The sequence below is a fragment of the Peromyscus maniculatus genome, chromosome 20, assembly GCF_049852395.1.
Source record: "Peromyscus maniculatus bairdii isolate BWxNUB_F1_BW_parent chromosome 20, HU_Pman_BW_mat_3.1, whole genome shotgun sequence".
Taxonomy (NCBI): domain Eukaryota; kingdom Metazoa; phylum Chordata; class Mammalia; order Rodentia; family Cricetidae; genus Peromyscus; species Peromyscus maniculatus.
Window position 1 is genome coordinate 65,408,692 of NC_134871.1, and position 18,048 is coordinate 65,426,739.

General features: G+C 45.7%; 1 protein-coding gene across 4 annotated transcripts in view; it reads left to right on the forward strand.

The window, feature by feature from the left end:
- The window catches only part of Ano6 (anoctamin 6), a 199,320-nt gene that overhangs the window by 128,156 nt on the left and 53,116 nt on the right, over nucleotides 1–18,048 (forward strand). For all 4 annotated transcript variants that reach the window (XM_006974329.4, XM_006974328.4, XM_076556664.1 and 1 more), the window contains 4 exons: nucleotides 10,203–10,268; nucleotides 11,207–11,491; nucleotides 11,729–11,842; nucleotides 13,914–14,029. In XM_006974329.4, coding sequence (XP_006974391.1) covers nucleotides 10,203–10,268; nucleotides 11,207–11,491; nucleotides 11,729–11,842; nucleotides 13,914–14,029 — 581 coding nt within the window. The remainder of the gene's footprint in view (nucleotides 1–10,202; nucleotides 10,269–11,206; nucleotides 11,492–11,728; nucleotides 11,843–13,913; nucleotides 14,030–18,048) is intronic.

Here is an 18,048-nt window from a genome sequence, read left to right on the forward strand (position 1 = left end):
TTCTTATTGGCTTTAACATGCTATGTAGTTTCATATTTATTTTCTTCCTACTCATTTCTAATACTACATTAAATAATTTATGTTATTGGGAAGTATTTGACAGTTCTGTGGACTATTTGAAAGTTAAGCTCAGAGGTGAGAACAGAATGTGTTTCCCAGAGCTTTGTGAGTGGAGGGTTTGGGAGGATGATTGTCAAAGGGTATAACATCTTTAGTTGGGAAGAATCATTTCAAGAGATCTTTTGTATATCATAGTGACCACAGTTAATGTACTGCATTGTTGCAAATGGATAAGAGAATAGTTTTCAGTCTCCTAGGATAAGTATGAGGTAATCGAATGCTATCTAATTGAAAGCTAGCCTTCCACATGTATAAATATGTGAAACAAGTATGGTGTAGATGATAAATACATACAGTTTCATCACCTAAAGTAAACAAGTATAAAAGGTAGGGAGAAAAGGGAAACCCCATTTCAGGTTATTAAAAGAAATAAATTAAGATTAAAGTAAATTACTTTGTTAATTCAGTATGAAAGGAATACAAAGGCCATTATATTAAATTAAATTAAAATGAATCATGTTGTGAGCCATAAGGTTTTGTTCAGAAGTTAGACTTGAGCTGGCACATTTGCCTCCGAGCTTCCACATTGGCACAGAACGGGGGAGGATGACCAATAGTGAGCTAACGTTCACAACACAACTACAATCAAAATAGCCGGTTCAAATGGCCAGCCGTGTTCTGGTGAGAGGATCTTCTGGAGGCATGATTGACAGATGGAAAACCCCCTCTAGTTTCATAACCAGCGATAAGGGAGGGTGGTAAATGATAGAGAATGCCTGAAATGAGTGTTTCCCCATATAGTCCAGGCATCAGAAGCCAGAGGTTCACATTATGATAAGTTACTAGACGATGCTCACAGCCACTGTTTCATGACGTCACCTTCCCAGGTCGTAGGCACTCAGGCTCATGTGTTAAGAGAAAAATCAGATCTACTTTCGATTTTTTTTTTTAATGTTTTGCACTAATTAATGCCAGGAGCTCCTTTTAAAGATTTCTATCTTTCCCGTTGCTTTCTACCCTGCTTACCATACTAAAACTGAAGCTTCAAAGAAATAAACTGAATTAGAATTAGGAGTTTTAAATTGCAGCTAGAAAGTGTGTTGCCTGTTTGGGTTTACTCTTGAGTACGTAGACAAGAGCAGTGAATCTGGACCTTGCTGCTTATATCCAAAAGTGGTTAATGTCATTGGCCTTGAACCTCAGAAACAGGCAGAGAGCAGTGATAGGCTGGAAAGGGGAGTCAGATTGTGTCAGGCCAGCTCATCGATGACCTTGGTACTTTCAAAGATGGGAAAAGAACACCCTTTCGCTGAATGCTCCTCTTACCGTCTAGCCTTAGGTCTGAAGAAAGACCAGCGTTTGCCCTGGCACTCACAGTCCCTGTGTCACCTTTCTGAATGCCATTTATTAAAGGGACCAGGGTTCCTCAACAAGACCACATTCCTACACAGAAAAGGCTGGAGGGGGATAAACCATCACAAACAAATCTGCTTGTGTTCGCCCGCACATGCACGTGAAAAGGTGCATTCTAGGAAATATTTCTTCCTTTTTTTCATTAAAAATGTATTTCTTTATTCATCGGCAGTTTTATATAATATGATGTTCATTTTCACCCCCCAATTACTCTCTCTTCCCATTCCAGGGAAACCCTTTGTTCTAAACAACCCCCGCCCCCCCATGCTACTTTCACGTGTTCTTGTTTTGTGTTTTCTGGGTGAGCATTTGGAGGGTGGAATTTCCTGGAGCAGGGACAGTTTACCAGGGGCTCTACTACCCCTGAAGAAAAGGACTCCTCTTCTCCTAGCTACTAATACTGCCAATAGTTCTTCAGGGAAGGACAGGGCTCTTGAGTCCCTCCTCCACCTATGATAGACAGGGCCATCTTGTACAGGTCTTACATGGGTGGTAACCACAGCTGCTGTGAGTTCATGAGTGCCATGGACATGTCGTGTCCAGAACACTGCATTTCACAGTCCTGCCTCCATCCTCTGGGCGGCAAGAGTTGACTGTATCTAGACTTGCCTGTGTGCAGATCGCTTTGACTTCTTCTCATCTCTACTGAATCGGTAGCTGTCTTCAGCCTTCCTAATGCTGTGACCCTTTAATACACCTTCTCGTGTTATGGTGACCCCCAGTCATAAAATCATTTTGTTGCTATTTCATCACCGTCATTTTGCTGCTGTTATGAATCCTAATGTAAAGACCTGATATGCAGGAGATCTGATATGCAACCCCTGTGAAGGGTGGTTCACCCCCCTCTCAAGGGGCGCAATCTATAGGTTGAGAACCACTGCTCTAGACCAAAGGCCTGGGCTTGTATTTGAAGTTGAGTTCTCCATGTTGTTACTAAAAGCTGTTAAGCTTGTAAACTACCTTAACAATCCTTTGCTCCCTCTACTCAGTGGTAAGTTACAGATGGTTTTCCTTCCAGTTATCTTGCTTTTTCAATGATCCACGACAAGTGTGTATTTTTTTTTAATTCAACTAGAAATGTTCATTTTAAAGTAAAGTTTGAAACTGAACTTCAGCTAAATATTGACTTTCATTTATGCTTGTCATTAAAAATGCTTGCCTGTTTTTTGGCCCTTTGTGAACACACATTACCTGCTTGAGTAAATTCCTCGTCACACTGGTCCACCAACGTTAAATGTATCACCAACACATGAATTTAAATTAAGCCACAATTAATTAGTTTATGTATTCTACTTACCAAACCTTTTGGAGCACATGCTACGTAACTAATAAATTAGCACATAAAGTAATTAATACTTTTTATGTGAATTAAGTACCTTTGACTTATTTCTCGTGGGTCTTTGTAGAGTTTGCACAGATTAGCCAAATGAAAATAAAATGACGGAACCATTGGTGCTTTGCTTAACAGAGTTATAAGAATATTTGAAGTTAATCTACGTGTATCTCATTAATCCTAAGTAATTGGCATCTAATCACAGTGTGCTCCATTATTTGACATCTTAGTCACTATAGTCCCTGTTTTTTCCACTGACAAAGCAGGGGCCTGTGAAGGAGTGGTAGAGACTCCTGTTTATAATCAGGATTTGCAGTGTAAATCACAGGTAAGTCCTGTATAGCAATCACGTTATTAAGCCAATGAGACATAGAGTCGGTAATCTACGGTGCTTAGGAACTGAAGGCTTCTTTAATTATATCAGTCTGTCCTTTGTAGTTTTAATCCTAGTGTTCTTTATTTCTCTGAGAGCTTTATTTACCTCTCAAAAAAAAAAAGAGCTATAAATAAATTCTGTTTCTGGAGGGTGGGTAGTAGATGCTCTCTTCCATCTTCACTTGGAGCTGTGAGCCCACCCTCCCAACAGTGACAGTCCTTGTGTATCTTTCTGTGAGGGACACATCATCACAATGATTAGTAACTTTGGCTCGTCACTTTGGCTTTCCCAGAATTCCGTGCATAAAGAAGTTAGATCTCATTGCAATGCTGACAGATTTGCTTCCATGAAGATGTAGGGATTTACAGCACAATTTACTTTATGACTCAATTAAAAAAAAGAGAGAGAGAGAGACTGTAAGTCTGTTTTTTTTTCCTGCCAAATCCATATCAGAGAGCATAGTAAAGATATAGGTCTCATACGTAAGATTTCCCAGCAAGCCTCTGAGATAAATTTTAGTTAAAAGTGTGTCTTCAGGTAATTATTTAATAATTTTTTAGCAATGGCTGTGTTAGTCAATGTGCAATATGACTTGTCTTTGGTTTTAACACAGAAGGCATTCTGCACTAATTTTACAGATGTCAAGAATGGTTACTGATGCAAGTGTGATTTCTACCCAGAAGTAAAGACGATGATTTTAACTCAGACTTCAGAGGTCTTTGAAGTGAGCGGTTCACTTCCCGCTCTGTGCCTGTTTGACAAATGGAGTACATATGCTCATTTACTTCTATTGCTTGACACAACGAAAGCTGGTTAGATCAATTTTTAAAATATGCCACCGGTTCTTTGTGAATTGACGTGCCCAAGGAAAATAATAGGATCCACCTTGTTAAAGTAACACCAGGGTGGTATATTAACATGTTGAAGCAAATGTAAATGCCCTGTCCTTGAATCAACTGTTTAAGTATTTATAGTTTGGGGGACATTATAAGCCAACTCCAAGCTCTACCAATTATCTGAAGAGAAGTCTGGTAAATACCTCGGGAGTTCTTTGTAAAGAACTAAAATAAGATAAATTGGTGCAACCTTTCTGGAGGGCAGTGTGGCTGTACATGCTAAAGGACTTTCAAAACATGCTTGATTTTATAGTTCTACCTCTAGTATTGCGCCCTGAGGCAGTAATCAAAGGTGCACAAAGATTGTTCCACAAGGATTTTCATGATCGTGAAAAATTAAAAACAATCTAAATGTCTAATAATTTGAGATTGGCTAAATAAAATTAGCCCAGCTCCCTGAAAGAATGTTATTAAGGCATGAAAATGAGTTTGAAGAAAGTTTTTATGTTTTCTGCATCTATGATGGGCACATGTGCTACAGTGTCTATCAGTGGCCTTGGGACACGCAGAAGGGAGGCAGAAGAGAAGAGCTGAACAGATCCATCATCTCCTTCAGAGGATGGAAAGAATACATACTCAGCAGATATCAAAGACATTGTTTAAAGATCAGCGTCGGGATGGGCACAATGCATGCGTGAGTCCAAAAGGCTGAGGGCCAGGCAACTAGAGGTGAAGATCCAGTCGAAGCATCCCTGTAAAATGGTACAGTGTGGACACTGGAAGGACTGGGGCCACGGGGTGTACGGTGTGGAGGAAGAGTGGATGGTTAGTGCCAGTCTTTTCAGATTTCTTACATTAGAAAGGAGAGGTGATTCTCGAAGTCCTCAAGAATAGAGGGGATTGTGTAACAGGCATCTCGTATTACACTGTAAACCTGGAGTCACATTTAATCTTTAACCCTAAGGGGAAGTGATTTCTTCACGGACTTTAGAGAGGAAAACAATGATACTTACCTCAGAGTATTGCCCAACATCACAGAAGTGGTAAACGGGAGAGTTTTGACCCTAACCCAGGAATAAAGGGAAATCCAAACTGTGAAAGCCGAAGGGGCTGTTTGAGATAGAGGAGAATCTGAGAGGAGAGTGCCCCCGTGAGAAGTGAGGAGTTACAACCTCCATTCAGAAAAGACCAATGGGGAAGAACGGACCGCTTCTGGCTTGCACCACACAGTGTGCCCTGCAGCTGACAAGATCCAGTCAGGAGCGGTCTGCTCAGTGTGCTTGATGGGAGGATGGCCTCGCTCTCGGGACCTTACCTCTTCCGTCCTCTCACCAAACTCTCTGAGGGGTCTGGAAACCTCACATGCCTGGAAGCCCTGTGCTCTCTGCTGTTTGGGTACCCCAAGACGAAACTGTACCTCTCCCCCTCCACCAGACCCTGTAGTACCCACCAGTCTCGGGTTAAGGATGAAGGAGCCGAGTTGTTACACTGTGGTCCTCTGAACTTGCCGGTCCCATTTCTGAGTAACAGGGAGCCGTTCATCTACAGCGCACTCCGTTTACTCATCCATCAGACATTTTTGATACACAGACTATTTTATAGGTCTGTATTAAGTACTAATGATACTGATATTAAAATATCAGCATCTCAAGGGGCAGGAATGGTAAGAGAGGCCCATGGGAAATTTGATAGTCTTAGAATGGAAAGCATTTAAAGTGATTTTTTTTTTTTTGGCTGACAGGTAAGAGCAGTGAGGAAATAGAAAACATGATCCCAGGAAGCTGAAGGAGAGAAATAAAAGGGGGGAATTCAGATGCCACAAAGAGAGAGATGGCATCAGCAATTAATGGGCAGAAAGGAAGAAACCCATAAGTGTGCAGTGAGTGGCCACCATTGTCTCTATCAAGAAGGAAGCTAGCCCACAGAGAATGGGTTCTGCTGGTGAGGGGCCAAGCATCAGGAGCACCCTGGAAATATGGGACAGTTCCCTGGTGGGTGGCTGGTGACCAGAAAGGAGACAGCTGAGCATGATGGTCCTGAATGTAGTGGAGCAGGGGATCTGGAACAGGGCCACTCGCCTTTATTAAAATACTCCTTAACCTGCAGGAGATAACCCGCTTCTGACTGGCGCCTCTGTTGTCATTAAGACCTACTCTACCTGCTCGAGCCCAAGTCTTTGTATCTTTTAGATTTTGATCTGAAATGTCCCCCACCAGCTCTCATTCCCCAGTTTATAGTGCTACTATATAAGAAGGCTGTGGAACTCTCAGGAAGTAAGGGCTTAGCTGGCAGAGGGGGCTCATGAGGGACAGGGTCTCGAAGGTTGTGTTCACCTTTGGTTCTGGTGTGGGAGCCCGTTCTGAGGTTCCTCGTGGCTTTACCCAGCAGGTCCGCATAGAGGATGATCAGGACCACGGGCCTGAGTGCAGGTGTCTGAGATGGCCTGCACTTGGCTGTGCTGGGGGAGGAGGTCTTTTGCTCCACCCCTTGGCGTCTCTATAAAAATCCTGGACCAGAGACAGTCGGGGCCCGTTGGAATAGGTTCCAGGCCCTCTCGAGGCTATCCTTTATTTTCTATCTGTTTATCTCCACAAGATTCTCCGCTATAAATCCTTCTATCTAATATTTCCTGCTGATCGCACTCAAGAAAACTCTGGGAAGCTGTGGGGGTGGTGGGTAAACGCCCCACATTCTGGCCCGTGCTTCCTCTTATCCACCACCATGTGAACAGGTCGCCACTACCCACCCCCGCCACCGTAAGTACTGCCGCGCCTTCCTGCCTTCCCCGCCGTGACTAGCCTTCCTGCTTTACATGATTTCTGTTGGGAATTTTGTCACCCTGACAGAGAAGTGACTGATAAACCATGAAATGAAATCCCTGCCACCACTGGGGTCCCCAACAGCTTTCCATTAAGTCTGTCTCTGGAGTTGACATCACCCTCATCTCTCCCCCTCCCTCCCCACCCCGAGAATGAATTCTGCTTTGCATAATGGCCCTTGGTTTCCAATTCAGGATGTCTTAGGGATTCCACTGCTGCGGTAAACACCATGACCAACAGCAGCTCGGGAAGGGGAGGTTTGTGTCATTGTACAACTCAGGTCACAACCCACCCACCCCTGGCGGGGATCAGGGTGGGAACCTGGAGGCAGGAGCTGATGCCGTGGAGGGGAGCTGCCTACTAGCTTGCTGCTCATGGTTTGCTCTGCCTGCCTTCTTATAGAACCCAAGACCACCTGCCCAGGGATGGCATCGACCCCACGGGGCAGAGCCGTCCCATATCAATCATTAATAAAGAAAATGCCCTACAAGCAGTCTGGTTGATGCATTTCCTCAATTGAGGTTCCTCCTCTCACATAACTCTAACTTGTGTTAACTTACCAAACAAAACAAAACAAAAAAACAAACAAACAACCTGCACCACCACAACAAAAGAACCACTCAGGACACAGGGTCTGGAGTAGAGCTAAACTTTACAGGACACTAGAGCAGTGGTTCTCAGCCTTCCTAACACTGTGACCCTTTAATATAATTCCTCATGTTGTGGTGACCCCCCCCCAACCATAAAATTACTCTGTTGCTGTTTCATAACTGTAATTTTGTTACTGTTGTGAATCATAATATAAATATCTGATATGCAGGATACCTGATATGTAACCCCTAAAAGGGGTTGTGACCCCCCAGGTTGAGAAGCAGTGCTCCAGGCGCAAGGACATCTGTGCATGCCTGCTGTGGTGGAGACAGGCTCTTGCAAGGACCCGGAATGTCCATAGAAAACAGCAGGAATCAGTTGCTTTGCCTTGAAACATGGAAGTCAGTGCTTTTGTTCTCAACTGGGAGAAAGTCTGAGGTCGTGGGCAGTTTCTCTAGATCCTCCATAGCAGACATGGAAAAATGTCCATATGCCTTGAGAAGTTTGCCAGTTCCCCGAAAAATAACAAGACCTTAGTAAATGTTTATATCATAAACTGATAAATGCATACTGAGTGCGCTTATACTAAATGCATATGTGAGATGCATTTCAAGACCCCAGTGGATGTCCCAAGTCATAGACAGTACCAAATACCAAACTAGCTCTGTGAATGCACATGTGCACGTGCGCACGCGCGCGCGCGCACACACACACACACACACACACACACACACACACACACTGCTTTTCCACTAAATGTGTCATGTACTCTAGCTCTAACATCAGCAGTGTGAACTTTGACAGCAAACTACCATGCATTCCTTTCCCTTCACAATTTCGTGGAAGATGCATTCTCACTATAAATCTTAACAACTTCAGCCTGTTATTTTTTTTTTTCAGTATAGTTAAGAATTTCTATCTTTTTGGTGAAAAGCAGCATACACACATACCCAGGCACACACATAGAAATGCCCCCACATGTGCAGACACACACCCAGACACACAGACACAATACACACACACACATACACACAGCACAGACATACACACGCACCCCATAGACAGACAGACAGACACACGCCTCCCACACCCAGACACACACACTCATGCCTCCTACAGACAGACAGACAGACAGACACACACACACACACACACACACACACACACACACACACACACACACACGAGGGGAGGGGAGACTGACTGACTGACTGAGACTGGGCCTGCTGTGGGCTTTTGAAGCCTCAGAGCCCACCCCCAGTGACACACCTCCTCCAACGAGGCCGCACTTCCTAACCCTTCTCAAGTAGTTCTATCAACTGGTTACCAAACATCCACGCATCTGCACCTATGGGGGCCATTCTCATTCAATCTCCACCGAACCCGAGTGTTTTTCTTCACTTGTGAGGATGTGGTCAGGAACAAGGCTGCCTTGCCGTGAGAGAACCAACGTGAGGGTTAGACTCTAGATGACGACGTGCTGCTGAGCTAAGAGTCAACTGAGTCACTGACCGAGGCGAGCTGGAAATAAGACAGCCCAGGGGTAGAAAAGATCAAAATGCCCGAAGATTATTGGAGAGGCGGCGAGGATGGCCTCGGAGGGTCCTAGTACTTGGTGGAAGCAGGTGGGAAAGCCTCAAGCCTTCAGGCCAGCCGGGTGCTCTTTGAGGAAGTTCTAGCGTTTGTTTGGGTGTCTCTCGAGTTATCTTGAATGTGCACAAAGTGGTATTTGCTTATTATTAGAACTGTGCGATCGTTGAGGACAAATAAAACCATTTTTGGGTCCAATGTTTCTGTAGAGTGTTATCGGGGTCCCACATGGACTCAGGGTCAGCCACATACTGGCTGTCCACATCGTATGTTAATAGGAGCTTTCTGTGTTTGGGGCATAGCAGCTCAGGGCCTTCTCTGCAACTTTCAGTAGCAAGTCAGAAGTGGTACTCCCTGGGGAAAGTGGCTGACTGTTTCCCCCGGATTATCATGACCTCCATCTGGCAGCATGTGGCTGATGGAGTTGTTTAAAAAAAAAAAAAAAAAAAAAAAAAAAAAACACAACTCATCTGCCATTCTCTGTTGTCTTCAGTGAGAGGGTTTGCCTCAACTCATCTCTAGCCATTATCAGAAATGGAAATTCTGGAGGCTGGAGAGATGGCTCAGTGGTTAAGAGCACTGCCTGTTCTTCCAGAGGTCCTGAGTTCAATTCCTAGCAACCACATGATGGCTCACAACCATCTGCAGTGGGATCTGCTGCCCTCTTCTGGAATAGAGGAGCATATTAGGAGATATTTCCCTAGTTTGGAGACCTTGACATGTATATGATTTTCTGAACATTTCATTGCAAATACTGTGAATCTTACTAGAGTTGTTTGTATTGTTGTGTGGACTTAATTAAGGCATGCATAGATTGTGTGTGTGTGTGTTTAAAATCTATATGCATCTAATACTGAACCATTTGAATATATAGTATAGAAATAAAAGTTTAAAAATTTGGAACCTTTAAAAAATAACATCACATTTCTTTTGTGTCCTCTTAGGAGCCAGTGATTGTGCCACAGTAATTTTTATGTACCTCTAAAGGACCAAAGCCCCAGCCAGCCAGCCCATGGCCCTCTAGAGAGCATAGGGAATCCAGTACACTCTCTTGCCTCTGTCCCATTTTGAGCAAATGTGTCTCTTCAAGGCCAAAATACTTGGCTATTTTCTTTTTTTTAAAAAAAAAAAAGTCTTTTCTGCTAAAACTGGCAGTCTAACATATATTCCTGTTTCTCTTTCAGAGGAAAAGACAAGCATATGAGTCTAACCTCATCTGTCATGGCCTGCAGCTGGAAGCAACAAGATCAGTAAGTGTTACTTTATTTGAAACCCTCTGTGAACCACTGTACTTGGGAGCTTGCTCTCTGTCCAACTACATCACTTACTCTTCCTGCCCAGCTCTGTCACTTCCTGTCTGTCTGTACAGACCTCCAGACCTCTATGGTTAGTGCTGGGATTAAAGGCATGTGTCACCACACTTGGCTCTGTTCCCAGTGTGGCCTTCAACTCACAGAGATCCAGACAGATCTGTAGCTAGAGTTTTCCTGCCTTGCCCACAGTCAGGACAAATCTTTGTCACCCGCCAGTCCCACAGCCTCTCAGACTCAACCAAGTAAACACAGAGGCTTATATTGCTTACAAACTGTATTGCCGTGGCAGGCTTCTTGCTAACTGTTCTTATAGCTTAAATTAATCCATTTCTACAAATCTATACCCTGCCACGCGGCTCGTGGCTTACCGGCATCTTTTCATGCTGCTTGTCGGGGTGGCGGCTGGCAGTGACGCCTTCTGCCTTCCTGTTCTTTCTTTTCTCCTCTCTGTTAGCCCCACCTCTACTTCCTGCCTAGCCATGAGCCAATCAGTGTTTTATTTATTGACCAATCAGAGCAGCTTGACATACAGACCATCCCCCAGCACAGCCAAGTGCAGACCATCTCAGACACCTGCACTCAGGCTCATGGTCCTAATCATCCTCTATGCGGACCTGCTGGGTAAAGCCATGAGGAACCCAAGAACAGGCTCCCACAGGACATACAGAACATCCCACAGCACAGATCCCTGCCTCTCAAGTGATAGGATTAAAGGCTTGTGCTACCACTGCCTGACTTCTATGTCTACTACAGTGGCTGGCTTTTTTCCTCTGATCCTCAGATGAATTTCATTGGGGGGACACAGTCTATTGGGGGACACAGTATATCACCACAACTGTGAAAACAGTAGTTTGGTTTCTGTTGTCCCTTCGTAGGTTTCTGATGACAAGCTTGTGTTTGTAAAAGTGCACGCACCCTGGGAGGTACTCTGCACCTACGCTGAGATCATGCACATCAAGCTCCCCCTGAAGCCCAATGACCTGAAAATCCGCTCACCCTTCGGCACTCTCAACTGGTTCACCAAGGTCCTCCGCGTGAACGAGAGTGTCATCAAGCCGGAGCAGGAGTTCTTCACTGCGCCCTTTGAGAAGAGCCGCATGAATGATTTCTACATCCTTGACAGAGACTCCTTTTTCAACCCTGCCACGAGAAGCCGCATTGTACGTCTGAACAGACTACGATTTCCGTTTTGGTGTGATTTGAAATCTGTTGTTGAATACTTAGCCGCTCGGTTGGGTTGTTGTGGTTCTGCTTTTAAAAGATAAAAGATACTATTATTTGTATTACTGGTATTATTTCAGTGCAGACAGATTTCTACTATGGTAATGAACTGATTGCATGAGCTAGTTCTACCACAAAAAAAAAAAATGACGTGGTCTGCTTTGGAATCTTTTTAGGTTTATTTCATCCTCTCTCGAGTCAAATACCAAGTGATGAACAACGTTAGCAAATTTGGGATCAATAGACTGGTCAGTTCTGGAATCTACAAGGCAGCATTCCCTCTACACGATGTAAGTCAAATGGCGAAGCCGAGTACTCGGGTGCTGGCAGGGAAGGACTAGACTCCTAGACCTTCTGTCTGTCTCCTCCTCGATAAGACAAAGACAATGTCTTTTTGATCCCTGATCCAGGGCAAGAAGGATCCAGAGCACTCTCACTGACGGACCCCAGGCATAGAGATGGTACAGGGTTTAAAGGACTAGGGAGAATGCACAGTGCCCTCCCTCGGGCAATGTGGCAGTAGTACAGATCACACAGGTCAGCACTTAGGCTGTGTGCGTGTCTGGAAGTGAAGTCCCACTCTTCCGCCCCCGGCTAGATGGCCTTGTTCTCTCTGCTCCCACGTGTCCTTGTCAGTAAGGAAGGTGTAGCAATGGTTCCTACCTCGTAGAGTTGTTTTGAGAGCTAATTAAATTTATATAAAATATTAGTCCCTGTCATTTGAGTGATAGCTACTTTCATAACTACTGACAGATGTCATTACCAGGAAAAAAGCAGGGGCCTTTGTTTCTTTCATAAGGGAAACATGTTAGAAATTCTCATTTGACATTTTCTGTAAATAGACTTTTCTCACTTAAAATACTATTTCCAAGCTATACCAGGGCTTTTAAACAGGGGCTTATCGGGGTTCACGTCACAGTGACAAAGCCCCAGATTATTGACATTATGAAAGTACTGTTCAAAGGCTACAGACTCGCTGGATTCAGGAGGATTGATGAAGCCCCCTAGCATCTCCTATGGACTGAAAGTTCCGAATGTGCTCACTCCAGTCCTTCATGAGCACATATGTAGGAGGATGTTATGGATCTAAAAGTGTTACTGTATCCTGTCATTGAAATCTGTTAAACTCCACATCAATCACGTTGTTACTTTGCTGCATTTACTATCAGCTTCTCTAAATCTCCACAACCAAAGAAAGCAAAGGCTGAGTTTGATCACTGCTACTGTATGTTATGTGCATGGGTGGGTGAAGAAAATCTTAAAATGTACCATGTATCAAAACAAAACGAGAACATCAAATAAAGGCTCGATTCACATGGAGAAGCAGAGAGTGGGAGGCAGGGGCAAGATGGCCAAGATGGAGGAGCCTCCAGGGAGATCCAGCGTGGTCACTGAGCCTGAACGTTCGTTCTGTGTGTGTACCCCAGCAAAATTAGCAATGGAAGCTTCTGAGCCCAGGGACGGTTGTACATCATTCTCTAAATGTTAGTTTGGGGCACCACCGTCCTAGAATATTCTTTTGACATTTGCCTGTGCCTGGGTCTTCTCTATCTCCAAGCCTGGAGTGGTCCTGTGTGGTGTGAGGAGGAAGCTCACACCATACAAACAAAGATCAGGGCTCTCACCAAGGCTGGGCTTCATGGTGATATGGTTCTGTGCGTGAGTGACATGATACAGTCTTTGCCACTTACTTTCTGTGTGTCATCAACAGAACTGTTGGGCTGAGAGACGATGAAGACTGGCTATGGCAGTGGCCCTGCTGCCCACCAGCCAGTGCCCGGGTCCACCCCCCCACCCCCCCCCCACCCCCCGATCCAAGAAGGGCTGGGCTTTCAGATAAATATTCCTTGACTGTGAGGCTCTGAGGCCTTGAGTGGCCCAGTTTTCTCATTGACTAGGACTGCCTCACTTCAGGACATCGGCATCCATGGGGCTCCAGCCACCCCCCTGCCTTGTCCCCTAGAAGCGACAGCTGCTAGCATCACTATCCAAGCATCTATTGCCATCTCTCTTCCCAGATAACCCCCAAGGGCAATAGTGATCACCCTTATTTTAGAATCATTAAGAATTAAATGGCAGGCGGGCGGTGGTGGCACATGCCTTGGACTTGGAAGGCAGAGCCAGGTGGATCTCTGTGAGTTCGAGGCCAGCCTGGTCTACAGAGCGAGATCCAGGACAGGCACCAAAACTACACAGAGAAACCCTGTCTGGGGGTGGGGGTGGGGGGAGAATTAAATGGCATGGCCCTCCCTTCCAGCAGGTGGGGCCCCAGTTCCCACAAATGGCCATCAGTGCCATATTTAACAGTCAGATTTGTAAGTTGAGGACTGTGACGCTTATTTCTTCCTTCCTGCTTCTCAGTGCCAGTTCAACTATGAGTCGGAGGACCCCAGCTGTCCTAGTGAACGTTACCTCCTGTACAGGGAGTGGGCTCACCCTCGAAGCATATACAAGAAGCAGCCCTTGGACCTTATCAGGTGAGCAGAAGAGAGCGCTCCAGTGAGAAGTACTCAGGGGTACCCTGTGGGGTCTGCGCACACGGCAGCTGCCCAACAGTATTGCCAACCAGAGGGCCTCACCCAGCTCCGTGATACCCAGTGTTTTCTCAAGGCTTTCTTATGGACCCAGAGTGGATGGATCATAGTTTATGTGCCCCCGTGTCTAGTCTTAGATCAATGGTGGAGCACTTATCTAAGGCTTGCCCTGGATTTGATCCCCGGTACTGAAAAAAAAAAAATCTAGTCCCTTCCAACCCCCGCAGGTCCAGCCGTCTCACTTGGCTCACAGCCCCAACTTGACAACAATATAATTGGTCTTTGTGGCATGGCTGGCTCTGTCCTGAGTCACCTCGTCGTGAGCACACCGTCTAGGCCCCAGCGTGACTTACTATCAATGTGAGCCTACCACGAATGGAAAGACGGTCTTCTCTCTCAGAGGTCAGGGGTTGCCTGTTGGGGACTTAGAATCCTCTGTTGCACAGGAATAAGCACTGGAGTCATTAGCTCATTGTGCGGTAAGGTGTGAGCCTTTCTTTTCCGTGTTTTTTTGCTGTTGGGTGCCATTTAAGGGTCTCGTAGGAAATCCTAACTGCGTTGCGGCTCGTCTCTCAGAACATCAGAGTTAAAGTTCAGAAGCTGGTAGTTTGGGCGTTGTGATGTTGAAGCTCGCCTTCTGTCCTGTGCATTTGCAGCAGTGACGTCCTCCTTGTCCCGGGGGCGTGGCCTGCTTTGTGCAGGGATACTTGGCGTGCAGTCTCGCGTGCTTCTGTTAGCACGGTGCCCTGTTCCCTCTGTTTCTGTGAAGGCAGCAGCCATTAAAAATTGTTTGTTAGGTTAATTACTTTAGAAAGATTTGTTTAATTATCTCATTTGGCCCCCCTCAGTCCGCCCTCCTTTACCATTGTCTGGGTCATTGTCTTACAGAGGTGCTTCTGTGGACTCTGATGACCCCGTAGATAAAATAGTATGTGGATATTATACATGTAGACACAGTTTCCCTGGGCATTCATGAGGAACTGGTTTTCCAGAGCCTCTGAGAATAAGGAGACCCGTTCAAGTTCCTTACATGAAAGGCCTTTACATGCCCCGTGCCCCTCCTCCCATATACCTTAACTCATCTTTCCATCTTCATAATCCCTAAAGTGGTGGAAATACCACGTATGTGGGTGCTGTGCTGTGCTGTCTAGGGCGTGACATCAGGGAGAAGAGTCTGGAAATACTCAATGTAGATGAAGTCTGCCCCAGTGTCTTCAGGCTAGACTGGGTGCCTTCAGCGTGGTATAGCCGTAGACTCCCCCAATGTTTTCAGTGAGCAGTTGACTGAATCCCTGGGTGCAGGACCCAAGCATGGAAGATTGACTATAGTTGAGGTTGTCATCCTTGTGAAGTTTCCATTTTATCAATTTCCTTCTAGCGGAAAGCAGTTGCGTCTGACTGTACTGCAGTGGTCTTATTTTAAGTAAATCAGGTGCATTTGTTCACTATCCCAGCCCCATCCCACATGTTCCCTTCTCTACCTCACCAGTGACCTCTCACAAACCCAGGCTGTTGACCTTTGTCTCCAGTTCCCTGAGATCGTTAAAAGGGGGGAATTTTCTTTTTGTAAAAGTGAGCCAAGCACACTAGAAAGATGAATCTGTGGGAAGCTGCCTTGGCCCAGAAAAGAAAAGTTCCTCCAGTGGCCCCTTCGTGACCTCAGATTGAGAAAAGAAGATAAAGTTTGAGTAGATGGCAGCCAAGATCACTGTAGAATAAAATAACAGCTTTTGGGAAAATAAAAATAGGATAGGAAAAAGTTCAGTAGAAAGTTCGGTCAGCCTCCCGAAGTCCAGGTTGGGAGCAGTCTAGAGAGATTTGTTCATTAGGAGGACCGTTAACTCCTGAGAGAACAAAGTGTTCAGAGGAAGAAGAACCTAGCAGGCTATTTGTCTCAGCTCTGAAGAGTGTTTCCAGTCTTAGCCATGCAAAGCAGAGGTACCAATTGACCACAACAATGATGCTAAGGGGCTGGAAACAGAGGTGTATGTGTGCATGAGGCAGGGGCTTGTACTCCAGAGTGGAAAGGCAGTGTATAGAGTGAAACACAATTGAAATGTGCATCTGGACAGTAGTTGGTGGGGTGAGGAAGGTCGAGCAGCTGGGGACTGACGGCTCCTTTTAATTGCCAGCTGCCAGACTTGGTAGGGCTCACCTGAAATCTCAACACTGCTAGCCTGAGCTACGCAGTGAGACCCTGACACCAAAGCGGAATAGTCAAAGCTGAATTTTTAAACTGATATTAGCAGCTAGGATCCTTTTGGTGGAGAAGGACAATGACCAGAGACTCTCACATCTGAAATTATCCTTTGTATTCTCAGGTTCACAATAAGAGACAGGGCTCTATTACAGATCTGGAAAGCCTTTCTGGCTTTGACTCCATTGTACCAGGGATACCTTCAGAAGAGTTGAATTCTGTCACTGAATAGCCACATGGAGACTGCTTGGCCATTTACCTAAATGTGGCAGAGTATTTTTTTTACCATTGAAAAATTTGACCATTCAGCTTCTAAGGATCCCAGTTTTAAATACATCATATCCAAAATATATGGCTTGTAAGAGTTGTGTTAGCCTAGATTGCATTATGGTAACAAAACACCTGAGTCAGCTTACTTTATAAAGAACAGAGGTTTATTTAACCCACAGTTTGGGGGACACTGAATCCAGACTGTCTCTAGTGAGAAACATGCTGGATGTGTCTTCTTAGGGCAAGTGGTCTCGTGGCAGGGACATTGGGGACAAAGAGGGTTAAACTCATGGTGAGACATGATGTAGTCCTCTTGATGTAGTCCTAATGGTTGCACGAGAACCTACATAATGCCTTCCGAGGGTGATTTCCTGCGTGACCTCCCCCTAGGGTCTGCTGTTTAAGGTCCCCCCCCCCCCCTGTAATCCCTCCACACTGGGGAGCAGGCTTCCAGCCCATGAACCCTTTGATGTCACTCAAGCCTCTTTCAAAGCAGAGCAAGAACATAGAAAAGAGAAAACAGGCCAGAATGGCCCAAACCCTGGCCAAGGTCTTACCTCCAGGCACTGTCCAAGCCTGCTGTTTTCTGGCTGTCCACGAGGCAGACACCAAGCCCCAGCCATATGAAAATGTCGTCCTCTGCCCCTCTCGTGTCCTAACTCCTCTCCATGTGGCTCCTGCCTTCCTTTGCAGCCTGTGGTGCTGGACAGACCTTTGTCTTAGGAGCTGGTCCAGCCTCCCAGGAATCTAGGCTGTACTCACAGCTGAGTTCCCGCTAGGTGAGGCCCAAGGAGACTGGCTCGGCTCCATGCTGAACCCGCAGCCCCTCAGAAGTCTCACTTGTGTCCACAGACCAAGACAGAAACAGAGTGGAAACCAACAGTATAGAAGCTGCCAGGCGGGGCTGGAGAGATGGCTCAGAGGTTAAGAGCACTGACTGCTCTTCCAGAGGGCCTGAGTTTGATTCCCAGCAACCACATGGTGGCTCACAACCACCTGTAATGAGATCTGGTGCCCCCTTCTGGCCTGCAAGGGTACATGGAGGCAGAATGTTATATACATAATAAATAAATACACTTGCCGCCCTAGCAGGAATAGTTTTTGCCTGCGTCTTGTGGTCAGAAAGACGGTAGTGTTTTGTGAAAAAGAATGACTCCTATTTTCCAACTGGCTTTCTCCTAGTGCACCAGAGGTGTGTGGGTGTGTTTGTGTAGAGAGAAGCCACAGTTGGCATGTGGGGTGGCACCATCCGGGGGTCACAGGTACCAGGATGTACCCCCACACAAGGGAAGGCCACTGTATCAGCGGTGAGGTTCAGGTTTTACACTGTGCTGCTTACATTTTCTCTGAGTATGTAATAGCGGGTAGCTGAATAGGCAGAGGACTCCCACATACTAAAGGGTCTTTCGGAGATGGTAACATGGTGCTCGTCTTCACTAAGAACAAGGGACCACCCTAGCTGGCCCCTCTGTGGCACTGTTCCCTCCATTGGTCA